This window comes from Fusarium phalaenopsidis, assembly GCF_050370095.1.
Source record: "Fusarium phalaenopsidis strain FUZ10S chromosome Unknown contig_32292, whole genome shotgun sequence".
NCBI classification, from domain to species: domain Eukaryota; kingdom Fungi; phylum Ascomycota; class Sordariomycetes; order Hypocreales; family Nectriaceae; genus Fusarium; species Fusarium phalaenopsidis.
This window is the reverse complement of record NW_028145410.1, coordinates 3,404,162-3,431,430: the sequence shown is the minus strand read 5'-3', so window position 1 is coordinate 3,431,430 and position 27,269 is coordinate 3,404,162. Positions and strand designations below refer to the sequence as shown.

At 54.3% G+C, this 27,269-nt stretch overlaps 6 protein-coding genes and 1 non-coding gene across 7 annotated transcripts; 5 read left to right on the top strand and 2 right to left on the bottom strand.

The window, feature by feature from the left end:
* Positions 1-595: 595 nt before the first annotated feature.
* LRP88_05310 (uncharacterized protein) lies at positions 596-1,831 on the top strand (the record flags this gene model as incomplete). Its single annotated transcript, XM_083241866.1, has 2 exons — positions 596-1,026; positions 1,084-1,831. The coding sequence occupies 2 exons, from the start codon at positions 596-598 to the stop codon at positions 1,829-1,831; spliced, it is 1,179 nt and encodes a 392-aa protein (XP_083103014.1).
* A 408-nt stretch (positions 1,832-2,239) lies between these two features.
* LRP88_05309 (S-adenosyl-L-methionine-dependent methyltransferase) lies at positions 2,240-3,418 on the bottom strand (the record flags this gene model as incomplete). Its single annotated transcript, XM_083241865.1, has 2 exons — positions 2,240-3,258; positions 3,310-3,418. The coding sequence occupies 2 exons, from the start codon at positions 3,416-3,418 to the stop codon at positions 2,240-2,242; spliced, it is 1,128 nt and encodes a 375-aa protein (XP_083103013.1).
* A 468-nt stretch (positions 3,419-3,886) lies between these two features.
* Positions 3,887-5,374, top strand: LRP88_05308 (YigZ family protein; the record flags this gene model as incomplete). The annotated part of the gene is made up of 2 exons (XM_083241864.1): positions 3,887-3,945; positions 4,006-5,374. 2 exons carry the CDS (start codon positions 3,887-3,889, stop codon positions 5,372-5,374), a joined length of 1,428 nt encoding a protein of 475 aa, XP_083103012.1.
* A 735-nt stretch (positions 5,375-6,109) lies between these two features.
* On the top strand, positions 6,110-6,191 carry LRP88_05307. Its single transcript has one exon. It is a non-coding gene; the product is annotated as a tRNA-Ser (tRNA).
* Positions 6,192-7,299: 1,108 nt separating this feature from the next.
* Positions 7,300-8,403, top strand: LRP88_05306 (kinase-like domain-containing protein; the record flags this gene model as incomplete). Its single annotated transcript, XM_083241863.1, has 3 exons — positions 7,300-7,336; positions 7,407-8,082; positions 8,136-8,403. The coding sequence occupies 3 exons, from the start codon at positions 7,300-7,302 to the stop codon at positions 8,401-8,403; spliced, it is 981 nt and encodes a 326-aa protein (XP_083103011.1).
* An 8,858-nt stretch (positions 8,404-17,261) lies between these two features.
* LRP88_05305 (cyclin family protein) lies at positions 17,262-18,413 on the top strand (the record flags this gene model as incomplete). The annotated part of the gene is made up of 1 exon (XM_083241862.1): positions 17,262-18,413. One exon carries the CDS (start codon positions 17,262-17,264, stop codon positions 18,411-18,413), a length of 1,152 nt encoding a protein of 383 aa, XP_083103010.1.
* Positions 18,414-20,332: 1,919 nt separating this feature from the next.
* On the bottom strand, positions 20,333-23,674 carry LRP88_05304 (E1-E2 ATPase-domain-containing protein; the record flags this gene model as incomplete). The annotated part of the gene is made up of 1 exon (XM_083241861.1): positions 20,333-23,674. The coding sequence occupies one exon, from the start codon at positions 23,672-23,674 to the stop codon at positions 20,333-20,335; it is 3,342 nt and encodes a 1,113-aa protein (XP_083103009.1).
* Positions 23,675-27,269: the final 3,595 nt, after the last annotated feature.

Sequence of the window (27,269 nt, the reverse complement as noted above, 5' to 3'; positions counted from 1 at the left end):
CATCACTCACCTTCAGGGAAAAAAAGGTGGAGGCGTTGCTCCTGCAAGTCTCCTGCCCGTGATGGATCCGAGTACCTTGCCTTTGGACCTATCAGCTTACAAGCATTGATTCATTGACTGCCTGAGAGCTCCGTTGTGCCTTCCCCAGTTGTCCGTCGCCCACCTTCCGCCCCCATCCCATCCCCTTCCATGTTCCTCCTCGTGCTTGTCATCCATCCATCGCCGCTCCCTTGCTCCTTCCTGTAGTTGACCCCCCCGTAGACAGACCGCTCTCTTCTCCTCCTCCTCTCCTCCACCCCCTCGACCCTTCAGATCCCGTCAACAACAAACAATCCCACCCCTTCGGTATCCCCTTGCGACTTTCCTCCTCCTTCACCTCCTCGTCTCTTCATCCCCAGCTAGCTTGTCACCACCGCCTCTTCTAGATCGATAGACTCGATAGATCTCTCGATCTACCTTCAACACGTGCGGATAGACAGCTCGCCTGCTCTTCAACAACCGTCCCATCCCAGCAACCGATCCATGGAAGTCGACTTTGGCTCCTCTCGCAAATAGATCAACCCAAAACCCCTCTTCTCGCCTAGACATCATCACCATGCCTTACAATACGCGCCGCAAGTCGCTCTCTCTACCCAGTCTGGGCATCCACGTTCCCATGACACACGCCGCTCGCGCTGCTGCTGCTGCTGCCGCCTCCAAGAGCGCTTCACGGCCATCATCGTCCTCTTCTGCCTCGCCCGCCTTGTCGCCACCCACATCTGGCACCGAGGGCTCCGAATCACATCCCAGCAAGCGACAGAAGCGATCGCACGCCGACGACGTTGCCATTGAGCAGACACCGCCTCCTTCGCCAAGGCCGGACTCGAGCCTTGACCTGGACATCGAGCAGTCCAAGATTGACCTCGAGGCGGTAAAAGACGACATTGTCGAGGCTGTTATTATTCAACTACAGTCAACTGGAAACCGACCTCATCTTGTCAAAGAGCTGGCGACCGTTCTGGCTCAACGTCTCGCCTCTGTCCAACAGTGAGTTTCACACCCCTCAACCCCTCCGCCTCCCGTGCGCTAACATTCCAATCATAGCTCCGCCAACCCCTGTGCCATTATTTCCTCACGGTTGGCTTCGTATCTGAAGCGCACATGCTGGAGCGCTCAAAAACCGTGCCCTCTTGCCAAAGAACTCGAGAGCGTCCATCCTCGGAGAACCTACTTCTTCCTCACTACCTGCCCTCGTCAGCCTATTCCAGACCCCAGCTCCGTTGTGCCCTCTCGTCGCGCCCTCGATACTCCTTCGGTATCGCTGACGGACGATTCCGGTTCAGATGACACGGATGCCCGACGGCGTGAGCTCAGCCCATCGCCCGAGGTGGATCTGTCGGATCACAACTTTGACGAAGGCGACGATGACCTTACCATGCCCGCCACTCCCATTGGCTCTCTTCCCTCCCATCACCGCTACGTACCAAACCGCCGCGACAGCCGTCGCAACTCGCCGCCTCTGGAAAAAGATGAGCGCGAGTTCACCCAGACGGCTGATTTCTTGCTGAAACGCAAGTTTACGGAAGAGGCGCCTGTTCCCGAGACCAACGACCGCGCCCATACCTCCGAGTATGGCTACCGCGACGACTTTTGGTTCGGCGAGCACCTTATGCTTGGTTCGACTGCCTCCCTCACCAGCCCCGCCATGAAGCCGATGTCGACCATGACACCGAGCGCGCGCAAAGACGAAGAGGCAGACAACTGGCTGAAGCTCAGCAAGCTTATGGAATGGGATAGACCATGCGAAAGCATCGAGATTGACGAGATCGACTGCTTGTTTGATGCATGCTGAACGACGACAACTCCTTTGGGCAGGCGCAAGGAGTTACAAGAGGATGACTGAGATGACGACTCCGCCTTGTCTGCGACGGCGGATATACGATACATACATATTAATTGCATGGAGCGGGGTCTGCGGAAGTATTTGTACTATTAGACTTGCCTGGTGTTTTGGATTGATTTGGTTGGGGATGGGATTGGGATTGGGGATCGGGGGAGATCCCTCATGACTTGATTTATTTGGCGCATAAAAAGGACGCGCGCGTATCTTGGATTGGAAAATGTGCAATGCCACTCAGATTGAGCTTCTCTACATTACGTCTTGGATAATACTGTACATAGTCATATTTTACAAGCCCTTCTCACTTTCTCCCACTCAAGTCCCCTTGAAACGTCATGGCCCCAAGGCGGTGAGCACGCATCATGATCGGTCCTTTTCCCTCACTCGGAGCTCGACCCAGACCAGGGTGCCCATTTGAAGGGTGTTGGGCCGCTCCACCTTAACCACTTCGAGGCCGGGCGTCTTGAGGGCAGCCTCCTCAACGATACCCTGTATGTCTCGATTCCACCAACAGCCGTACTTTTCGAAATGCTTGCCTGCATTCTTATCCAGTAGTCCGTTGACGATGCCATACCAGCCCTTTCCATGCTCCAGGAGAATAATGCGCCCTGATCCAGGCTTGACAGCTGACGCCAAGTTGGTCAAAACGGCGACAGGGTCTGACACGGAGCACAGACCAAACGTCTGAATAACAGTATCGTATTTCGTCGATGGCGTTGAGGGCCCGGGGAGAGGATGGTGTGCGTCGGAATGGATCAGGCGGAGCTGGTCGTCGAGGTAGGAGAGCTGACCACCGGTATGGTCGGCCATGGTGGATGCGCGGACGATCGGGGCGGATGATTTCATGGGCGGGACGGTCTTGACGAGGCGTTTCCGGGCGACGTCGAGCATGTCAACCGAGATATCGAGGCCGGTAAATGATGTTATCCCGTGAGGCGCCTCAGCGCCAGCCTTGCCTTGCTTCTCCCCCTTTGCCTCCGACACACGCTCGTTCAGTGGCTCCCAGTTGTAGTATTCGAGGTTTCGCCCTGTGCCCATGGCCAGCTCCAAAACATGTCCCGTCGCACGCGCGGCGAGACGCTTCCGCAGACCGGTGATGCCCATCCACCACTCGGGCAGGTTGAGTTCCTTGTCAAACTGCTCGGCGTTGTCGCCGTCGAGCGCCGGCGGCCGGCCGGTCGGAGTGGAGTGCTCGCATGGTCCGCTGCAGGGACAGGCCTTGAAGGACGCGGCGACGGTGCCGAATATGTAGAAGCCGAGGGCGCCAGCGGCGAGGGCTGCGCCGGTGAGAGGTAGCCAGGTCGAGCGCCAGAGATCGAGGAGAGTTTCGGCTTGAGGAGGAGGAGGAGGAGGAGGAGGCGGCGGTGGTTGTGAGGAAGCTTGTGGTTTACTGTAGATGGTGTTAGGATGTCAAGTCGGAAGCAATTGGCTGCTTTTAAGGGAATATACGGCTTGTAGGGCCTCGTTGTCTTGGGCGGAGGTTTGTGTGGTGTCTTTGAGGGGCGGGGAGCTCGCGAGGAAGAGCTCGCAAGGCGCCATTGAGAGCGAACGGACCTCGCGATGAGGCCTCTAGTCGGGGATATCATCGAGGGGCGTGTCGTATATGCATTGGGAATGGGAATTGGGCGAGACTGCGACCGGCGCAGCTGTTGAACGTCGTGACTCTGAGGTTTGAATGACTGTGCGAAAATAGATTCAAAATCCGCTGAACGGGGTTCCCGCCCCGGAGCGGGTCGGCTCCATCCGACAAGCCGGTTCGAAAAGTGGATCCGATTCTGGGGGTGCAGGCAGCTCATCGCGACGGATCGTGAACGGAGGGGATTGACCTTGTGACTTACAACGACATCGACAACTCGTCTATCAAATGCTTGGCATGACAACAGACCAGAATAATTGATAAACGCGACTAGTTCATCATCGGATCTCTTTGCTTCTACTGGCGGCGCCGTAACCATGGCAACTCAGAATGACCTCCAAGAGTTGCTACGCCTGCTCACGGCGCGCAAAATGTCCATGATGGCCGCCATGGGCCAAGTAAAAGCCCTCCAGACAAAGAACCTCCGAAGGTCTGCCTTCAACCATCCCCAGCCCTAACCTCTGCAAGGCTGACGCGTCTAATCACCCAGCATCGCGCAGATCGCCGATGCGCCCCTGGCAACAGTCGAGGAAGCCCTCGGCGGAGATGCCAAGGTGGCAAAGAGCCTGCACGCGGCGTGCAAGGCGCATGGGAAGAAGTCCGGTGGGAAGCGTGCGGCGGAGGATGGAGGAGTCGGTGCTGGGGCGAAGAAGCCCAAGTTGGAGGCGCATCGACGGGATCTTGACTACAGCGCCATGTCCGGTGATGAGCTCGAGGCAGCGCTGGAGCTACCCCTAGAGGAGGACGAGGAGGTTATTCGGAACACGACTGTTGTGACGAACAGAGCGCCCCTGATGTTGGCGTTTGTGGTTGAGTTGTTGCGATTTACAATGCCAGAGCAACCACCAAGCAGCCGGTTGAGTCTGGCTCAGGCCGTGGTGAGCGCCAACTCGCGGTCGAAAGCTGTGAGTATAGGCATTGAAAAGGCACCTCCAGGAGGTGAGAAGAAGATCCCGGAAGGCCAGCCAAAGATCAGCATCATGGGCCGTCAAGTCCCGGTCCTCAAGCGAGGCGGCTACACCTGGTCCAGCTCATCACAACCGTCGTCGTCCAACGCCTCTTCAGTCCCACTTCAAGGAAGCCCACCGAAACCCAAGGGCTGGACCGCAAGTCAGAAACTGAGCTCGAAAGGATCCATCTTTATAGCTCACGCCATCCCCGTGTCATCACCATCTGCACGGCCAGCACTTTTCAAGTCTCTGATGTCCGAGAAGCCCGAGCTCGAAACTGCGACTCACAACGCTTGGGCTATCCGGACCAGCTTTGGCAACTCGCCCCTGAAACAGGAGGCATCTTTTGACGATGGCGAGTCGGGTTGTGGAAATTTCCTGCTTCAGCAATTGCGCGAACTTGACATCAGCAACACGTTAGTTGTGCTCACGAGATGGTATGGCGGCGTGATGCTGGGTCCGGATCGATGGCGCCTCATGAGAGAGTGTCTCAACGACGCCCTGTCATCTCAGAAGCGCATATCCAGTCTCAATGGGGAACCTGTGTGGGCACTCGACACGGAGGATAAGAAGCCCACGACCTCGACGGTGGGCATGGCTATCCACCGACCCGAAGGAGCGCGAAACTACATTCTCCGAGCCTTTGCGCCGCCAGAGACGGGAGTCAAGAAGACAGTTGCTGCAGCAAATGAGGAGAAACAAGAGCACCTGGGCCGCGTGCTAGGCGCGCTGCGGCTACTGTTTGCGAGCTGGGCGGACACGCTGAGCCAAAGTGATCTGGACAGACGGGCCTGGAGCTGGTACATGAGTGTGCGGCCAGACGTGGATGCTGGGCCGGCAGGCTGGGGTGCCAAGGGTATGTTGAAGTTGGAAAAGATACTGGATCTAAGGCGTAAGGAGAGTGTGTGAGACAGATACCTACACGAGTCCAAAGATGAGGCTGGCGTTGGTGTGTCAACTAATAGTTGCCGAGACATGGGCGCTGGGTAATCATGTTTGACATTAGGATAGTGGCGATAGGAATGCCTCGAATGAGACTCTATTAGACTCTATGATGGATGTGTCATTCCATCTCGACTAGTTTGCCAACTTATTCACTGGCAGGTTTGATTCCCAGGTGGACGTCGTGTCAGCCTCATTGTCAATGACTGAAGTTCCCGCTGTAAGACAGTGGCTGGGAAATGTCAGACCTGTGCCTTGCATGGAAGAAAGGTGTGATATCGGGTTGTCCCAGACTATGGATTGATCGATTTCCCACAATCCACGATGACATGCATCGTCCCTTAGCTTGTAGTCTTCATCTAGACTCACTCCCAAGCACCGCCCAGGCAGAGACGGACTCGTCAGTGAATTTCAACTAAAGATCAGGCCAGAGTTGCATTCCTTCACTCTTGTGTCTGTCATGTCTCATAGTCCTCTAGGTTAGCTCCATGCAACACCGACCTGTAAGCTTCCTCACTGCAACTAGCTACTATTATTCTATCCTGACTTATCATAGTCCCAAGGTACTTACAGTAGAAGCCGCAGATGTATGTAAAACTCCCAAGTTGGAATCTCTCAAGTCCTCTCCTCTCACACACCCTCCACCCGTCTGTGGACTTGAGCGACAATACCGGACCCGCCGCCATCAAATCAATCCCACAAGGCGTGGTGGCAGAGTGGTCTAATGCGATAGACTAGAAATCTATTCTCTTCGGAGGCGTCTGTTCGAATCAGGCCCACGTCGATTGATTCTTTTTGCGTCTGTGTCAAGGTGTTGGCGTAGACGACCTCCTTTTTGTTTGGTGATGTAATACGTGGTGTTGAAGGTTTACCACAACTACCAGACTTGTATTGCGCATGCCTTTGTTAATGTCAGCCAGCCACAGCCAAAGATCACTATCAAACATGATTCTCCCCTTCCGAAGCAGAATCAACACTATCCGAGACCCAAGAGAACGCGTCTGACACGCGTTGGCCGTCCGTGACCCCGAGGCCGAAGCTGCAAATATCGAAATTGAAGAGGCGGCTCTTGCCAATGATTGGCCCGGGGCCATTGACCAGCCAGAGCTGACAGCGTAACTCAGGTCTAGTGTGGACGGCCATGTCCGCTAATCCGCTGTCATGGACGAGAGAGTGCGCTGAAGCTTTAGCGGACTTTTGGGGGTGTCTTGTTGTTTTTACTGGCGCGGGCAACCTACGCGCAGGCCCCTCGTTACCAAACAAAGAAAGTAAACACTCATGACACTTGATGCATTTATTTTTTCTTCCTTTGAAGGAACAAACAAAGCCACCTGCAAAGTCGACATTCAGAAAAACCGGTCATCTTTAACGGCCTAGGTGCATCCGTACCAGAGTTTATACGAGAGTCACTTGCCTTTTTTTCGCTGGTTACTCTCGGTCAAGAGTCGGGAATCGCCATCTCATTTCCTTTCTTCCTCACCCCGCTTCCAATCGCTGCTGTTGTAGCTGGAGACCAAGCTACCTAAATTCTATTGGAACCTCCTCCCCGCCAACCTGAACCTTTCGTTGGAGCCGCCTCACTCTCAACCGAAACAACAGCCTTTGTTTCTTTCGCGTGCCATCACACTTCACTTCGCTGTCGCTGGTCACCGACGAAAAAGATTCAGCCTCCCTCGCGCCGTTTCGACGATAAATTCAACGTCCCTCTGCTGCATGCGCGCATCTCCATCTTGACCTCCACAAGTCAAGCCTCCTCCACCGACAACCACCCCAAGCTCGACGACGATCGACGCCACAGACGCAGGGTCTTTCGCTGCTGGTATCCTTCAAAGGCGACTCGTCCGCCTTGCCATTCATTGTCCCTCCCGTCGTCACCCATCTGAGTTCTAGCCATGGAGAACTACCAAAAGTTGGAAAAGATTGGTGAAGGTTCGTTGCGTTGCCATCTACCGCCCACCGTCGACATGTCACCGCCAAGGTCAATGCTAACCCTCCCCAGGCACCTACGGTGTCGTCTACAAGGCCCGAGACCTCGCCAACAATGGTCGCATCGTCGCCCTCAAGAAGATCCGCCTCGAAGCTGAGGATGAAGGAGTCCCCAGCACCGCCATCCGCGAGATCTCCCTACTCAAGGAGATGCGAGATCCCAACATTGTCCGTCTCTTTAACATCGTGCACGCCGATGGCCACAAGCTATACCTCGTCTTCGAGTTCCTCGACCTCGACCTCAAGAAGTACATGGAGGCTCTCCCCGTGAGCGATGGTGGTCGAGGCAAGGCCCTGCCTGAGGGCTCTTCGCCGCATCTGATGCAGCTCGGTCTCGGCGACCAAGTCGTCCGCAAGTTCATGCTCCAGCTTTGTGATGGCGTCAAGTACTGCCACTCCCACCGTATCCTGCACCGCGATCTCAAGCCCCAGAACCTCCTCATCGACAAGGAGGGCAACCTCAAGCTCGCCGATTTCGGTCTTGCCCGCGCCTTTGGTGTTCCGCTGCGCACATACACCCACGAGGTCGTCACTCTGTGGTACCGAGCCCCCGAGATTCTGCTGGGTGGACGTCAGTACTCGACTGGCGTCGACATGTGGTCCGTTGGTTGCATCTTTGCCGAGATGTGCACACGAAAGCCCCTCTTCCCTGGTGACTCGGAGATTGACGAGATCTTCAAGATCTTCCGGTGAGCACTGTCTTCCATGCGACCTCACGACGACAAGTACTGACCATCTCTAGGACGCTTGGAACACCCTCGGAGGAGGTCTGGCCCGGTGTCACATCGTACCCCGACTTCAAGTCATCCTTCCCCAAGTGGCAGCGTGACTACAACAATGTCCTCTGCCACAGCCTCGACGACGCCGGCCTCGAGCTTCTCGAGATGATGCTCGTCTACGACCCTGCCGGACGCATCTCGGCCAAGGCAGCTTGCAACCACCCTTACTTTGAGGAGTACATACAGCAAGAGCAGCATGCGTCCAATCAATCGAATGGGTACTATCACTAGATGGGATATCAGGGATCCTTCACGATGACGCACATGCATTAGACGTCTCCTTGCCAGTACGGGGCTGACTGGCGGGAGCCTACCCAGTATCCTTTGCTTTTCAGGATACGGCGAGGTGCCCAGACTTCGACCAAGCCCCGGGATATTCAACGATATGGGCGTAAAACCGGAACACACGTTATCAGGCGACGAAAGATGCCCAATGATATGACATAGTTGGGGGTCTCTCGGAACTCGCATTGGTTGCTTTGCTTTACCTTGCCTTGCTCGGCCTTGGACCTCGTCTACCCTCTCACCCCTCTCACACATCCGCCTAGCCAACATCCACCCCCATAGCGAGGAGCTCAATAACAACCAACGAAGGGTTCATCATCTAGGACTTGAGAGGCAGTGCGACGAAGTGAGCCAACAGCGAGTTCCTTCTGTTATGTGGTTGGGCGGGTGGAAAAGAGGAGCGTGACAGACGGAAGCGAGGACAAGGCATTTTTTAGGACGGGCGGGATTTCCTTTTTTCATGGCTTGTGGTTTTGAATGTACAGAATAGACGGTGGCACGCAATGCCTGATGCAGTTCTCCAGAATGACAGGGCAGGGTAATCAACAAAATGGCCCAACAGCATGAGGAGACAACCAGATGAACGGTTGGCACTTGATCCGTGGCACTCAACCCGTAATATGCGAACGTGGGAGCCTGACAGGAGTCGAGGATGCAGCAGATGACAGGAGATGGCCAACAGCGGCCGCATCGTGGCGATGCAGATATGGATGGAGAAGAGAGTTGGGAGCATGGCCAACAGTTGATGGCCCAGAAACACAGCCCAATTCCAGCCCGTCGGTAACACTAGGAGCGAGCGTGCTTGGGCGACGAGCTGGTGCGGGTCGGGTCTGGTTTCAGCGAAGGCATTCTCAGATGAAACCGAACCAACAACAGATGAGGCTCCAACCGTCTCAGGCATGCCAGCACTGCCACAGCAACCCACCAACGCACTAGACCAGTAGATCTAGTCGTTCATACCACTGGATCCCGATAGAGCATCTATCAGTCGAGTTGGGTCGGCGAGTATTGCTTCAACAAGCGCCCGTAGGCTGAAGCATGATAGAGGAGCCGCCTAAGAGCCGCCCGTTCGCGTACCCTGTGATGATCTATTTCCATCCTCACCCCAGGAAGAGACTAACCTCACGACGTGTAGGTGTATTAGACGCCCGAGCAAGGGTCAGACGTGCGGTTCATGAAACTAGGCGCTTGCGGGGTGAGAGTGGAGGGGGTTGAAAGGCATGTAAGCGCCTGGGTTGAGTGTCATGTTTCACGAAGGATCCGAAACGATTACAGTAGACATGGCGCCCGGAAGCGTTATTCTGCCAGGCGGGCGAGCGGGCGCGTCTTGCAGGGGAAACGCTGTTCGTGCTTCTACATGTACATTACATGTTGGGGGTTGCTTGAAGGCGCTTGGAGGTGCATATTGGGGGGAGAGGCAGCCAAACAGACGGGGTCTAGGCGATCTAAGCGCCCAACGCCAAAAATAATTCCGACGATTTTTTGGTTACCAGCGAAAATGCCCCAGAAGACAGCAGAACGATCCAAGCGCTCTTGGCTACAGTATTAAAAAAAAAAAATATGCTAGGATAGAAATCCTGCAACGTTGCAGAATAGATCGTCATTATGCATAGAGAATCCCTACACTGCTGAAATATAGTCTTCAGGCAAGCTCTGGCGGCTGTGCAAAAAACCAGCTTTGCATTGCAAGCTGGGGTTCGGCTTGAGCCGAGAGGGAGAGAGAGGGAAAAGCACCGATGTGGGGCTGGAGGCCCTATACCTCGGCTTTTTCATCCGGAGGCAGCCCGGTGTTTTAAGTGGGGACGCAACTCCGGGCGGACCGGCCGGGGCGGAGAGGGAGGGAAGAGAAAGCTTCGGGGCACGGCGAAGAAAACCTAATCTGGGTATGTCAAATGCACAATGAATCCTTTAAACAAGGCTGTGGAAGTTTTTTTTTTTTTTTTTTTACTGAGAATGATTGGTAATATGCGGGTAAGGATATATCCTGCTGGGTGAAATGGCAAATACGAGGACGAGATGCTCGTATTGGAGGGACCATTACGCACGTTGACTGCACAATTCGCCTGGCAGCAAGGAAAACCATACAGCATTGACCATGGGAAATCTTGCTAGTCATTTTCCTTCACCGCAATCTATTGCACATGTGAAAGAAGAGAAAAGAGTCATTTTGATACCCGATCGCGGACCCGCGGGTCTTCCCCGCATCCCATCACAAGCTTGGGAGGGGGGCTAGACTCAACCATAACCCACGCGCACACCAGGTCATGAGGGCCTCGATGAGTCCCGCAGAGGGGATATATCCCAGCTTACAAGTAATTAATTACCCCTCACTCCAGGCATATGAGCCGCGGTAGGGCAAAGTTAGCGTGGCTGGTGATGGAGTTGCTTTTCCTTGGATGGCGATCCTGGGGGAATGATGGGTACGGTCAAGATCAAGTGATGCCTTTTGCTTTGCTTCTCATTATCTCGATGGGGTTTGTAGAGGGGGGCGGTGGATACAGCATGTGGAGGGGAGCATGTCACGGGCTAGCATGATAGCGTCAAGTTTGACTGTTGCGTTGCAACTCGTGCGTTCTCCTCTGTTGAGTAAGATGTCTCTACGATCTAGAGGTGCAGTAGCGTATGGCGATGAAACCAGCCAGACCGTTGCGGCGGTGCAAGCTCTCATGCTCAGGGACTGAAGGCATCGCGGAGAATAGTAGCAGCAGCAGTATGCGCAAGCATCTCGTCGTCACCGACTCACGTGGCCTCCCTCGCCACAGGGAGCCCACTAGCCACATCCGGGACTGTTTCCGTTGCCATTGATGCTTGAGCCACGCATGCATTGCGCGGTGCGGTGCAGCCACATGATGTGGAGATGTAGGGGTACTGACTTTAATGCAGATCAAGGCACCAGCCATTTATCTCTGCTGCCTGCAACGCTTATTTTGACAGCCATACCCAGCCACAACCGGCCAGCTCAAAGATTACCTTGCTTCTGCTTGCAGCTAAAAAACTTGCAGCGAGTCAGAGCCACGCGTCCGAGGGTTGGCATGCAGGCGTCAGGGATGGCGTGCGCCGGGTTAGGAAAGGCGGGGCTGGCCAATCAGAGCCTAGACTTGACAGAATCAGATGGGGATCTGAAGAAGAGAGGGGGTGTGCTGCTGTCCTCTCGTTGATGGTGGAGGGGAAAAAAGGAAAGGTCGAGTCAAACGACGATGGAGATGCTACTGGCCTGTCGTGACTGGCTCAGGGGTCAGGGGTCAGGGGAATATCTCCTCCATGGGATGGATGGGACTGCGCTGTCAGTGGTTGTCGTGATTCATGACAACACCAAGATCAACGGCGGTGAGAATTTTTTATCGCCTCTTGGTGTGATGCCATGTTTTGGAAACAGTCGAGCTTTTCCAAAGTCACATTTCTGTAAATCATGTTAAAAAACTCAATCAGACCATGTTCTTGTGGTGAGGTATTCTCGGATGACCTCTGCAGGGTCGCTGGGATCGCCAATAGCCTTGAAGTAAATCGAACAGCCTTAACCGTCCCATCAGCTCACGGGTCGAGAATCGTGGCTCGTCCGTCCGAGGCTCCTCGGGACCAACCAGAGGGCGAGGAGTCTAGGCCGACCCTCTTTGCTGCTGCTGGCTGCCAAACCCGGAGTTAAAAAAGAGGCAATCCTTGCTCGCCCGGCCTGCATCTCAACGAGGGCGGCCCGCTCGAGGGATCCCAGCTTCGCGGGTCATTGGGCGTTGCCCAGGTCTAGCGCAAGGGTCCGGGCTGGCTATGGCACGCAGATTCCAGCCATTTTCGATCGCCCTCCCGATCAATCAAGGTTTTCCTTGTATTCTGAGTTATATCACTTTCTTGGTTGCCCTTGGGAACCCGGTCAATAGCTTCCTCTCGCTATAATAGATAAATGCCATCTCTTGGCAGGCTATTGTGTCCCCTCCCTTCGCTTGAGACGTCTTGTGCTTGGAGACCTGCGCTCCCCCCGCTTTGCATTCCTCGAACGGGCTGTTCCCGAGGGAGCTAGTGGCGTCTGCCGACGACGGAACTGGGTGTGCTGGCTGCATGGCGTCTTCTCTTGTGTGTGTGTGTTGTGCAGGGGTGGCTTTTTTGTCCCTCGCCCCAGGAAAAAGCAGGGGGCGTACGTAGGGTTTCGGATGGGTTGGACGGGGCTATCTACGGGGCTATTGTCGAGACTGAGACAGGACGGGAGGTGTTTGTGTTGAGGAGCTCTCTCTCCTTCCGTCTTGCGATAGTCCGGATAGAAGAAGGGTGAAACGGCGTAGATCGTGGGGGAGGGCTAAGGGGTCTGATGGTGTCGAGGAGGTTGGAGGCGGTGACAATCTGCAGGAGAAGGGCTCCAAATTCCACGCATCAGTAAGGGATGCGTTGTATCCAGCCGTTGTAGAGAGCCTCGAGCCCTGCGACTCGACTCGACTCGACTATTGCGTCGCCTGTCTCTCTTGTCTGTCTGCATGAGAGAGGAAGCGGGAGGCCCTCTGACGGGTTCGCCGCCGGATCCCGGATGTATGACCTGCAGGATCCATGGTCCAAGAGAGGACGTTTATAGGCCTGATTTGGTAATCAGATGTCGAGGCTCTTGGTGGGCTTGATCCCTTTCGATACGATACTTGCTCCACGGGCCATCCGATCAAGTTTGAGGGAAAACTCCACATACCCGTTCCCTGACCGTTCACACACGATGCAAACTCCCCAAGTGTGTGACTTTTTGGCCCTGAACCTTGCCATGATCTGATTTTTTCTGAGGCTGCACACTCTATCTACGAGAAACCTCGGTGGCTGCAATCGCCGAACGGGTTCGGACCTGGAGAGTGATATAGAGCACAGGCACCGGGGGGGATGAGGAATGTGACTCGGAGAGGGATGAACGACAAGCGAGCGCCCCCTCCAGTCCGCATCCGCTACAAAGTCTCGTCCCTGTTCTCTTTTGAACCCAAGGGCTCGGTTCTGACGGGCGCCGAGGGGGTTGAGGCTACCGCCACAGGGGGGAGAGGGGCTGATGTTTAAGCGACGAGATGGTGAGAAAGGCTTCGGTGTTTGTGAAAGGCATGCGTAACAATGGTTTCCTTTGATCTAGAGTAATATCAACCCGGTGGTTGCATCTGCTACTACTGCTGACCTAAAACGTGGGCGTTGGTCTTTTATTGTGCAACCTTGAGAAAAGGTGTGGGCTGTCAACTAAAAAAGACGGGATGAGAAACCGCTGGCGTTTGTCTCTCCATCTTGGCTTCGCTTCAGATGATGCGGTGTAACCGCAAAAACAAGCAGGAGGCCGTCGGATTTTTTTTTAAACCCCCCTGAATGAATGGATCATCGTTTGGCAAATTTGTCGCAAGTCAGCTCTGGCTTGGCGTGTAGAAACGTCTTGAGAGTCATTATTTAAAGAATGTTTTTTCTTATGTTGTACCGTAGGGTAGCTCATGAGGAACCCAAAGAGTGCCCGATGATGATCACCCCATTGCCCTTTAAACATCTGATCTGCACTCTCGAGGGTACAGCAAAGAAAGGGTCTTGCCGATGATCACAGAGCCAGCCACGTATTGTCGGCCTCTAATGCAACCCCTGCGTGAAACGCGTGTCTGTGTCTGTGTCTGTGTATGCGATCAACATGCAAGATGCAGCGTCGAGGGAGCCCATCTTGTGCAAGGGCTTCAGGCGAGCGAGCAGTACGTCTGTGCTTTGATGACTTGTGCACCAGTAAGAAAGGGACAGGACAGCCCAAAGTGAACCTGACGGCCCATGAAACGGGCATCGTTGTTTATGCTCAATGCGCATGGCTTTACAGATTGCTTCTTTTTTAGGCGTCGATGCCGCCCGTCCGTCCCCTTGCCTACATGATGGTCCAAGCGGGTGATCTCTGCTCCCCAAACGAGCAGCGCTTAAGAAATGGATTTGCGTAGGTAAGTTGGAAACAAACTTGAGGGAGCATTCATGTTTGAAGTTTAATCCGGTTCCAAAGGATTCCGTTCTCCTGGATCCGCGACGCAGGGTCTTTTAGTTTCTAGACTTGTCCGCAGATCAAAAAAAGACGAGACGGACAAATTTGATCAACAAGAAACAAAACTGGCAAGTGTCATCGCCTCCAAGTCTTGAAAATTGGCCACCGAGGCGTCACGATTGGTCGTGAGCGTCTCTTGTATCAGACAGCGCGGTTTCAAAGTATGGAGAACCAGCCAATCGAGCGGCACCTACAAAAGACGGAGACGGATGGCAATGGCTGGCTGCAACGGGGGCCGCTCTGCTGGTGCGTTTGAGAATTGCCCAAGGCGTCGGCCACGAGCCAATTAGAGCACCCCATTAGCCCTCCATCTCCTCCAGCTGCCTGTCAAACGCTCCCCCGAACCAGTCAAGCCGACAGCTGGGGTCTTGCTGTTTGATGGACATGGGCAGTATTGCATCTTGGTTGGCCGTCGCCTTTTATCGTATCTCGTCCGTGGCCGCGGCTGGTTGGAGCAGACATGTTCAGGCTCATGTCCAGGCTTCAGCTGTCGTTCCATTCGCAGCTGGTAAAAGGATATGAGGATCCAGTGTCCCCCGGAGCCAATGGATCCAGTAGACTCTCAAATCCTTGCTGCGTAGGGCTTTTCGTTCAGTGTAGTATTAGCGGATCTAGGCGCAGTATAGCTGACAAGGGGGGATCAATTCTGGAGTAGAATGGGAATCTCATACGAATAGTTGACGAGTATTAAGACGACGTCGTTTCATGACCTGTTTCTCCCCCTTCTCATCATTCATCCCATCTCGACAATCCTCGTTTCCTTTCTTTCTTTGCTCTCTGGTCTGGACTGGAATTCTATTCTTGTGCCGTGTCTATATTTCTTTCCGAATTGTTTCAATTTTCCCCTCGTCCGTTGCCACGTTTCGACACATCCCGCATACCTCTGGCAGGTACCACAGAACAATCAGACACAGACAAATCCGTCGTCACCAGCCTTCTTTACGCTCTCCCTTCTGGATCAAATAACGTGTTCATCAACAAGAACACGCCGTCTTGACGATTTCCACGTCTCAGTCATTTCGCTTTCTTTCTCCCTCGCGCTGTTCATCGCTTCTTGGTGCCGGTCACCAAACCCGAAAAAGGCCAAACCCTTCAATACTATTGAGGGTGCCCTTCTTCTTGTCTCTCCCTTTGTATGCAATCTCGAATTCCGATTTTGATCATTCACCCCCGCATTCAAGGTTGAGCCAATTTGACCAAGAATCAATATTGCTTCCCTTGTCAAGCTGGTCTTGATTGAAAGATTTTTTGGTTAAATATCCAGTCTTGTTCGCAGCTGTTTGGCATTTGTTCTCATCTGCATTCAACCGAACAACACCAAAACACCAGCCTCATAAGCATCAACACCAGCCGCACCCATCTATTTCAAATCCTTTCCCTCCCCATCCCATTCACTTTAACCACCATTCCTGTGTCTGTCTCTCCGTCAAAGATCTCAGCCTAACAAACGCCTCCCCCGCAGCTCTGGGCTTTGACAATCCATCACACATCAATCCTGCGAGCCAGTGCGCAAAGCTAAACGCAACAATCGAGAGCGATAAAAGTCTAAAAAGCTTTTGTTGTTTTATTTCCCGCGCCAGACCTTTTCGTCTTTGGAAAGGTGCCTTTCACACATCCATTCCCCTCGCGCATCACCGACCCGTTGCGAGTAAAGCGCCAAGCCTCAAGGCCTCGACCACTGGCAAGAATCTGGACCTGCCGAGAGAGATCGGATCGCCGTTCTGTTCACTGCAAACTCCAGTGGGCATCAACTCTGTCAGTACCTATACGGAAAAAGAAGGTGCTCTATCCGTCGCTCTACTGGTTCTGGACTGGACTCGGCTTCACTCTGCGGGTAATTGATTAATTGTTTGGCATTCTAATCAAACAATTAATTCTTGCCTATTGTTCGCATCTCGCTACTTCCGCTTCTATTTTTTCTGATTCGGCTTCGCGGGCGCTTCGCGAAACCGAGCGAGACACCGGCCAAAGCAGCGACCGAAACCGCCGACTTTGCCGCCAAAAGCAGAGACATTCTCATTTTGATCCTACCACCGCCGCATCTGCAACGCAGTGCAGAGCAAGGCAGGAACAAGGATACTGGAACATCCATCTAACCCCGGCGACAACCAAGCCACCGACATAGACGCCGCCTGTCTGGTGCTTTTGCCACTCTCTACTCTCCTCTCTCGTGGCCTCTAGCTTTTGCTTCCTTCTCTTTGACTGCACCCAGTCACGACCCGTCAAATCGGCCAGACCGCCGACCAGACCCTCTCCAAGCCCTACAGACCCTACAGACCCTACAGACCCAGCTCTTGGCTTGCACTGGCCCATCCCGTCGACCTGACCTAAGGACGGCCTTTTCCAGAGTTGACCCCTGTACTGCTGGTGACCCCTGTCAGCCTCCCCACCCCTGTCCCCCAGTGTTCCACACCCCCTTCACTGCGCCGCCATCCACACGCACGCCCCGGACACTCCCCTCCACCCCAAAACGTCACTTGTTACGAAGCCAGAAACGCCCCAACCCTCACATGAGCCATCTGTCTCTTGCTGGTTGATATATCAAGCCTCACGCATCCCTCACCCCTGGCACTTTTCTTCTTGTGCCTCAGTCACTGATACCCATCATCTGCTCTTCTGTCTCTTTTGGATTAAAGGCCATCCAATCCTTTCTTGGGCCTAATCCTCTTGATACCCTCTACCTCTACACCCTCCATCCCCACCTTTCCTCTACTCACTCACTTACACGCGGGCCCTTCCCGTGTATAATACTCGACCACATCCTCCTCCTGTCTCCTCAACCCACACATCCACACACAACATGGACTCTTCATCAACACGGTACCTCACCATGGAGGAGCTCAACAAGATTGCTCTCGAGCAGTTCGTCTACCAGCCTGTGGGTCGCGACATGATCGCCTATCTTGCCGAAGCCGCCCACCACGTCATTGCCTGCGACTCGACCCTCATGCCTCCCGCTCCCGTCGACCCCCGACATAACCTCCCGACTCCTCCCCGGAGCCCCGAGCCCCGGACCGTTCGATCCGAAGATGGTGGCCTTCCTACTCTTGAGGAGTTCATCACTCAGCTCGTCGTCTCTTCCAACGTCCAGGTCCCCACCCTCATGTCGACCCTCGTCTACCTTGGCCGCCTCAAGTCCAAGCTTCAGCCCATGGCCCGCGGCCTGCGATGTACCGCCCACCGAATCTTCCTCGCTGCTCTCATCCTCGCCGCCAAGTACCTCAACGACAGCTCGCCCAAGAACAAGCACTGGGCCAACTACAGCCACATCACCACTGAGTGCTACAACTTTGGCTTCAGCCGCACTGAGGTCAACCTCATGGAGAAGCAGCTTCTCTTCCTTCTCGAGTGGGACCTGCGCATTACTGAGGAGGACCTCTACCGCGACCTCGACGACTTCCTCGAGCCCCTCCGCCACAAGATCGCCGAGCGACATGCCCGCAAGATGCGACACCGCGAGGAGAAGCGACGCCAGAAGGAGCTCTCTGCTGCCTGCGCCCGATACCCCAGCCCTCCTTCTTCTCGAGGCCACTCCCGATCTCGCGGTGCTACTCCCGAGCAGCACATTCGCAACATGAGCGGCTCCATCTCTCCTCCTGGCCTCAGCTACAGCAGCTCTACCAGCTCCTACGCCTCATCGGTCTCCTCTGGACGCGCTGCCTACTCGCAGGCTACAACCCCTCTCGAGCCTTCGGAGCCTGAGCCTTACTACTACTATGAGTCGCAGCAGGGCAGCCTCTACGACTCGCCTGTCCAGATCGTCCCCGATGTTGACTACCCCAAGGCCCACATGGCCAGCAGCCGCATGCTTCCTTATGAGATCACCGCCGACGAGTACCACCAGCAGTACCAGATGCAGGACGCCACCTCCAAGAAGCAGCAGCAGCAGCAGCAGCGTCCCAGGCGAGGCATGTGGGGTCGTCTCCTCGGTGGCAGCGTCGCTGTGCGATGAACCATCTGACTAGACCTGACCTGTTCGACATTCATAACTTAATGCATACCCCTGGCGTTCACGGGATCAGTTTTTTCGGCATGACGACACATTTCCGCATTGAAAAAGAAGAAGCTTGGCATGGCGTCGGTTTGCTTTTTCACATCTGCTTTTTAGAAAACCAGATACACCACGGGATTGATGACTCTTCGGCACTCATCTCCCCGGCAGTTTTTCTTTGTTTCGCCGACTCTGCTTGTTTTTTTTATTATTGTTTTGGTGTTCAGCTACAGGCGTTGGGATTCACATCAATCGAATCGAGACGGCAGCCCCCCTGGTGATCGGGGGGCGTGTGCATTACAGGGTGGGAGTATTTGGCATTGGCAGGATTTGGACTTTTGACATCCGATCACAAGTGTTATTTGACGGCCGCTTTGGTATCACGCTCCATGGGTGGTGGCATATAGGATGGGAATGGGTTATACACTGCCACGTTTCAACAGGTTTGGGCTGTGGAGTTAATCATTGGGAATCAACCAGACAGACACTGGGCGGTGCAGTTAGATTACGTTTCCGTCACTGATCCAATACAAAGAGAGGACTAGAGCCTCGATGAACTACAAACAATGCCTCCTCTTCTGCCTTGTGTGTGACCCGCAATCTTCAATCAATTAGATTTTGACTCTTGTGAATCAATTCACAGACAAGATCAGCCTTCCTCACTGCCTGGCGGTCTGCCCTCATGACTGTTGGCTGTTGGCTGTTGCCATGGATGCGAGATCTAAGCCCATGTGATCTGCTTTTTCCCCTTTCAGCCAATTGCCAAATTTGGTAGGCTGACCTTTGGACCCTTGAGGGACCCGCTATTTAAGGCAGCCCTACGACCAATCAACGAATGAGTCAGCGGCGCCGTTAACGGCCAGGGGGGGTTGCCCGCCGCCCGTGTTCGGACAAGTCAGAGTCCGACGGTGTACCTACGCTACGCTACGCAGTAAGCAGAATGAGGCTTGAATTGGAATTAACCCGCGCCGTCGGGAAAACAGGGAATAGAAGGAAAAAAGAGTCATGGTGAGTCGAAAATAATATCTACAAAGGGACAAATAATCAATTCTGCGCGAGGAAGGGGGCAAAGATTGCGGAACCTGCGGGTACGGGATAACGTGTACGGGTTGCGTATTGCGTGGCGTATTTACTTTGCGATCTTGTTTAGAGAATACGGGATGTGGAGGGTGGTGGGTAACATCCAACAACAAACTGTCGATAGAAAGAAAGGTGGTTCCATCTATTTGATACGAGTTCTTGGGCATGAACTAGGTGCGTTTCGTTTCGCGTTTCGATAGTCTTTTTTTAGAAGCATAAAAAGTCATTTCAGCTACTGTACTTTGTAATCAGGTTATTTACAATTGTATGATTTTTATCATGATTAAAATGGGCAAGTATTGTCGAATGTTTTGTTTATGCCTGGCGTGAGGGGAAAATGCGAAAAAAATAACAGGTGTCGTGGCTGTGAACTAAAGTTGGGTCGGTCGTGCATTTTTCGCTGATGATGCAGGCGGATCTCTCGGGCGATGGATCATGGGCTTACTTGACCTTCTCACTGGTGAAATGGTGCGCTCGGGACCGAAGGAAGGATTGAGGCTGGGCATCACGCTTGAAGAAGGGGTGTGTGCTTACACGGCAAACATCTTTGTTGGTGCTGTTGGCGATTGCGAGATTTCAGCTATTGGCTGTATCGGGATATATCTTGGTGACTGCATGGCGTTTCTTCAACGGTCGTATCACGCACGCATCTTGGAGAAACAACAGTAAGCTGTGCATTTTGATTGACAGGGGAAGGCCCCGGGGTATCTATCTCTTCTTTGGGGGCCTGATTATTCAATTATAATTAAGGGCTTATTACACTAGAAAATGCCTGCTGCATGTTGCATCATCATCATCGCTCACTCATCAACTTCAACCTCCCGATGCCGAAATCCAACCCCTGGAATCCCCGTCCGAAGACTCAAACTGCTCAACACAACGCTGATGCTTGAAAGGGCCATCGCCAGCGCCGCCCACACAGGGTCCAACTTGATGTGACTCCCGTCCCCCGTCGTGATGGGGTACAGGCAGCCGGCGGCGACGGGCACCGCAATCATGTTGTACACGACGGCCCAGGCAAAGTTGACGCGGATACGTCGGAACACGGCACGGCTGAGGTTGAGGAGCGTGACGACGGCTGCGAGATGAGACGTCGCGAGCACAAAGGCGGCGCTGCTGATGGCCACGTCGCTGCCGGACCCGATGGCGATGCCCACATCGGCAGTTGTGAGCGCGGGGGAGTCGTTGATGCCGTCGCCCACCATGGCGATCATGGCCCGCCGCGTCGTCGAGCCGCGTGCGTGGAGAGAGGCTTGGAGCGATGCTATCTTGGCCGCCTTGTCTGACGGGAGCACCTCTGCGAACACGTTGGAGGCTGGGATCCCTACGCGCTGCGCCACCGCGCGGGCGGTAGTTGCGTTGTCACCGGAGAGCATCCAGACCTGGGTTCCGCGCGCCGTCAGGGCCCGGATCACCGCGACGGCTTCACGACGGATCGGGTCGGAGATGGAGAGCGCCGCGACGAGGGTCCAGGTGTCACAGGCCGAGGGCTTGGTGGCGACGAGGGCGACAGACTTGGCCTCGGTCTTCCAGGTCTGGAGGAGCGAAGAAACACGGCCCGAGATAACCACGGAGAAATCTTGCATGAGGAGCTCATTCCCGACGATAATGTCACATTGCTGGTTGTCGGTGCCTTTGTACGAGGCCTTCATGCCCCTTCCAGGCAGCTCCTCCAGGCCCTCAACATCGGCAGCCTGGGTGTCGGCATCGCAGAACGAAACGATGGCCTTGGCAATTGGATGGCTGCTGCTCTCCTCGACGGCCTTGAGAGCCGACATCAGAGCTCCTCGTTCCTTCTCGTCGGCCGAACCATCTGGGAAGACGGCAGCGTCGGTGATCTGTGGCTCTCCCCCCTCAGTGAGGGTACCCGTCTTATCAAACACGACGCAATCAATCTTGCTCGCCTTCTCAAACGCCTCACCACCGCCTTTGGCAAGGATACCGTGCTTAGCCGCGATTCCACCGCCTACAAAGATGGCTGTCGGAGCTGCTAGGGCCAGTCCACAGGGGCAAGCGACGACGAAGACAGCAATGGCAAACTGGAGGGCAAAGACAACCCAGCCGCCTGAGGATTCTGCCTTGTGGTCTGGGACGGCATTCGAGAAACCGACAATCATCCAGGTCACCCAGGTGAGGATGGCAATCAGTGTGATGACAGGAACAAAGTAGGTGGTCAGGAGGTCGGCGATCTGCTCAATGGGTGCTCGCTTGGTTTGGCCTTCTCGAACAACCTGAACAATCTGATCCAACATGGACTTCCCCGAGGTGCCAGTGACACGCACAGTGATGGCAGACGACTTGTTGATAGTTCCAGCAAAGACCTGATCTCCTTCCGCCTTCTTGATAAGGCGTGACTCGCCAGTGAGACTCGACTCATCAAAGTTGGTCTCTCCTGTGACGATGATGCCATCCGCAGCTGGGGATGCGCCGTGAGGGATGCGAATGATATCGCCAGTGTCAAGTTGGTCGACAGGGATGGTTGTAGTCGTCTGAATTCCGGCCTTGTCCTTCTCAACAAGAAGGGCTGTTGTTGGACGAAGTTTGCCTAGCATCTCTACCGCGTCACCAGTCTTGGATTTGCTGTATCCCTCGATGAGTCTGCCCGCGAGAAGGAAGATAGTCAGAAAGACAACCGAGTCAAAGTACATCTCGGCACCGGAACCTTGGTGGTGTCTGCTCGTGGTAGCCGCAGCAATCATCTGTGCCACCGAAGAGAAGTAGGCTATGCTGGTTCCTAGAGAAACAAGCATGTTCATGCTGCCGAATCGATAGAAGCGCTGTATCACAGGCATGCGGCTACCCGAGCGCCACATGGTTCGCACCTCCTTGATGGCCCTAACATGGAAGACATCGGCGGCGAAAAAGTAGACTGGTGTGGCAAGGATGAACAGGGCGATATCAAGGCGGCTGAGTCCAGAGGTCCACGGTTTCATAAGGTACATTTTCCCGTGGTTCGAGTTGGGCAGGAGGCTCATGTAGACGATACCCAGAATGAAGGTAGGTATGGCAAAGATGATGGTAAGGATTTCACGGTACAACAGAGCGCGCTGATGCTTGGCTCTGATTGCCCTGGACCGCTCCTCGAGGGTAGGGGGGTGGTAGATGGAAGCTTTGAGAGCCTCATCCGCTGCCTCAATGGCTTGGAGAATGTGTCTCACCGTGAACTCTGGCGCCTTGGGGGTATATCGAAGCCTGACAATGGGGTTCTTAACGCTAGGTTCCTGGTAAATCTGGAGTCGGTCTGGCGCAAGACCCTTTAGGGTTGTGATAATTCGATCTGGGCACCTCGAGCAAAAGATGCCGTCGACACGAATCTCGACCTCGCGTTCGTCTGCGGATTGCTTCTGCTCATCGAGGTTGACAACTTGATCGATTGCAGCGTCGTATCCCAGGTCTTCGATGGCGTCGACGATGTCTTGCGTCCGGTCGCCATCAGTGTAATCGATGGTAGCACTGTTGGATACCAAGTTGACAACAACCTTTGAGATCCAGGGGTACTTTTGGATCTCCTCGGTGATGGTGTTGACACAGACAGCGCAGGTCATGCCGCCGACTGAGAGAGTCACTCGCCACAGCGAAGAGGGAGCCGTGTCCGTGACCACTTTTTGAAGAGGATAAGGCAAGGAGGAGTGTTTTGTGGAAGTATCGGATGTCTTTGAGGAGATGCGAATCAGTTTCCCCTTTTCGTAGTGTTCCACATCTTGGCCGATTGCTTCGGATCTGCATGCTTCGCAGTTCTCGAGGTGAGCTGCCCGAGCCGCCTCTGCAGCTGAAGGCGATGGCTTAGGACGCCAGAGCTGGAAGAAGGAGTCGATGAACCCGTTGGGATGCTCCATGGCGCGGCTGCTCTCGCCAAGATCAACTTGGGATGTGCGGTATAGATCAATGGAGGAGCTCGCAGTGGTGTTTACGCCACACACCTCGAAGCCGACATCTTCGAGGGTCTTTTCCATGTTGCGTACCGAAGCTGGAGTGTTGTCCTTGTGTTCGACCGTCACCACCGAGGTGACGAGGTTTGGAGATACCCAGAGCACATTGTCGCCGTATGTTTCGTGGAGGAGTGAACGGATCAATGTGACACATGACGGGCAGTGAAGGTTGCCCAGTAAATAGGAGGTCGTGACAACGTCTGTAGGCGCCATCTTTGTTGATGTCTCTCACACCTGAGAGGTTGCTATGTTGTTGCGATGGAAGCTCTGAATGTGATTGGTTCAAGCGTGTTGTAAAAATGCTAGTAAGGATGATTCACCTGCTCTACGATACTGAGCGAAGAGCGACGAGATGGTCTTTTCAGGGCAGAAAACAAGTGATGGTTGGAATTAAATGGTGTAGATGGATAGCCGAGAGTTCCTTCCTCCCTCCAGCAGCTTCCAGAGGCGAATATCTAACATCTGGCATTCGTGATCAAAATCCGCACAAATCTCGCAAATCTGGAGCTGTCATGATGCTTTTTTGCGCTCTTTGTGCGGTCCTGTTGGTCATCAAATGCACATCTCTCAGCCAAGACGGATGCTTCCAGATAAGAGTGGCGGGTGACGGAAGCCGAGAAGAATGCCAAGATGACATCTGGCCATGGTTCATTGTTGGTAGTGACCTGGTAAGTAGATGCATGTGAGGGGTTGCCATCTGAGGGGTCGTGAGGGCCTTAACATGGAGTCATTCCTCAACTTGATCATGACCTGTTGATAGCATGAGCGAGCGGGAGCCATCCTCCTCGTCGGGGCGGGGCGGGGCGGGAGTAGTGAGGTGTGCATCACGTGCGAGAGGGTCTCATCAAGGTGATGGTATTTCATGGACACAGACCGCAATTGTAGCGAGTCTCACCATGACAAGGCAAAAGACTCAAAGGTGCCTACACGACGGCACCCGAATCAATTCGTAACCGTATAAGAGCGTCCTTGTCGCAGTGATTCATGCATCATGCGCCCGAATGAATTCCCGCAAACCAACGTTGCACGCATTGTCCTTGTGCTGCCGAAATTCGATCAACAAACAACAGAGTCGCATCCGCATGTAGGCAATACCGATGCCAGGGAGCGGAATCCCGCCGAACTTGACACGGGCTTGAGCCTCAATTTCGGTGCCTTGTCGAACCGATCGGCATGAACCATCCAGCACAGGGAGCTGCACCGCTTTGCTGTTTAGCGGAGGCCCAAGTCCGTATTCTGTTGATAATTATGTGCAACAGAAACATGAGGTTGAGCAGGAAAGATCAGCCAGAGTTTGTCAAGGCGAAACAGCGGAAACCAAACTACCTGAGTTTAGCCAAGTATTCCAGAACTCGTCAGCCAGAGTGTCGACTCCAGCCAGTTGACAAAACATGATCCGACCAACAGGTCCGGCTGAAACTGCTAGGTCGACCAGGCGAATGGGACAGGATCAGGTGGTGCGTCGCACTCGATGGCGTCTTCCCCATCGCAATGTGCCACAGCTCGAGTCAGCACGCGTGATTGCATCCCTAGGTACGGTTCCGCCTCGGACGCACACAGAGCATGGCCAGCGGAGCGGGAAATAGGATGCCGGACAGGGCCTGGCTCCAGGACCCATTCACCGGGCATTTCTGGTGGATTCGGACTGCCGCAGCCGCGAGACATGCCATGCCCACACAAGTACCTATGTTTGGGCCACCTATAATGGTCGATCGTCCAGGTATTAGGCGAGCCTCGAGAGCCATCGCGATAATAATCGAACAGCTTCCCCCTTCACCATCCGAGCGTACTTGGGAACAGGCCTTCTCGCCCGCAAATGCGGAGGTCTTATCATTCCATTACGTACCAACTCTGGGGGAAGAAGATGTTCTCATCTGTTGGTTGTGGGGGATCGAATCAATTGCATAATAGAGACTTGGCCTTGGTCTGGGGGAGGGGCGAAAGGGCCAGAAAGGGCCAGCGGCGGTTACAGGCGGGCTGGGATTGTCTTGTGAATCCTTGAATTCCTTTGGGAATCCTTGAGCATCCCCAAGAAGTCACTGCAAACCTTGCTGACATGGTTGATATCACCTCCTCCAAAGAGACAACCGCGTAGAGCTGACCCCAATACCAAGACCCCAACTCCAAATCATGAGGCGTTCCCCCCCTCTCAGAGTTTCCATGCGGCTTCCAAGACTTTTCCACTTGCCTGTTGTGGCATGGTCAGCTCCAATCTCCATCCGCCAAGGCTACCGGCTCTCCACAAATGAGATGGCTACTTCTGTCTCTCTAGATAGATCGGCTGTATGAGTTCCTCTCGGCGTGTCCTGGGTGTTTGCAAGGGTATCGAGGTCAGACTTGTCGAGATAAGTGACCCATTCCGAGTCGATTTGAGGTCGGCAAGATTACAGCGTGGATACTTTCTCCGCAGGATGAGACGAGGCGCCAACACGGACTCGAAAGTTAAACGATAACAGGGCGTATAGTCCGGCTGAGCTTCTTGACTTACTCTATTCAGCGGGCAGAGGTGGATTCGAAAACGTAATAACTCAGTATTCGGCGGGGAGCGTCGACTGTTTAAAGGTGCAGAGGCCAGGCCGCCCCGATGGCGAAATGGGCCGTTTACTGGTGCAGGAGGGTCTCCTCCGTATGGACGTTGGCCGCAGGATCATCCGGGCGTTCAGCCGTAGATGGATAGGCTGATGGGGAATAAGACAACAACCGAATATCCCTCGTTTTTAATAGCAAGCGCGGAACGAGGTGCATTGCATATGGCAATCCTGGCGATTATTCCCCAGGGTGAATTTCCGAAGCTTAACATAAGCTTGCTGACATTCCCTAGTCAACTTCGCCTTGTTGTCATTACAAGGCGCGACCGTTCTTCTGGGCCTGTTCCAGAACTGCTAGAAGTCGGCTCCTTACCCTTGCTAGAGCCTATTAGTCTGCGGACGACGGCTGCATGTCCTAGTCTGCATTGGATGTCGAGCAGGCGAGAAGGCCTCTGCCGATTTTAGCTGCAGCAGTTCGTTTGGCGTTTCGCAGTTCATCCAATGCCATTGAGCCGTAAGAGGTGACGGGATGGCGTCGCGATGCCCGGTTATTTCCTGACGCTGGCACCTCCATCATCGGGCGTCAACTTGACTCACCCGCCTGCAATTCCCATGTTGGATCCTCTGTAGCTCGAGGCAAAAACCAGATTTGAAGCCGGTCAATATGGAAAAGCTGACACCAGACAACGAGACAGCCCACGGCCCCGGGCCGACAGGACTGTCAATGGAGCGGCAAATAATACTCGTGATGTCGAATAAACAGGTCAATGGCGCATAAGCATTGTACAACTTAAGAGATACCCACAAGACATCCACCCTGCGGCTGGCGATGCTCTCCTGGGTAAGTACTTGCAGCACAGTGTGCACCGGAGGGTCCCCGAAGTTAAGGTCAGGAGCGCGATGTGGGAGAGAGTGAGAGAGAGACGAATACGTACCCCGAGGTGAGGATTAGCCGCCGTGCCAATCGGGGAGGATGAGAGCAATGCCCTGTCCCTGACCAGGCCCCATCACAGCGCGATTAAAGGCAATGACCCCCATTCAAGTCCAACCCCCGTGGACGGTTGCGAGCGAGGAAATGATGCCGGGGTTCGTTAGGGTTTCCAAGGGTTCCACCCCCAGGGGGTAACGATGGATGGCGGGTCCACTCGAGGGAGAGACCCTTGCCCGGGCGTCGTTTGCACGAGGTGCATTGCAGGCATGGCCATCACAGGCTTTCTGGCGACCGCTGGTTTGCCTCGCCGCCGTTGACGGTAAACTTCCATGTGGATGTGGGTGCTGCA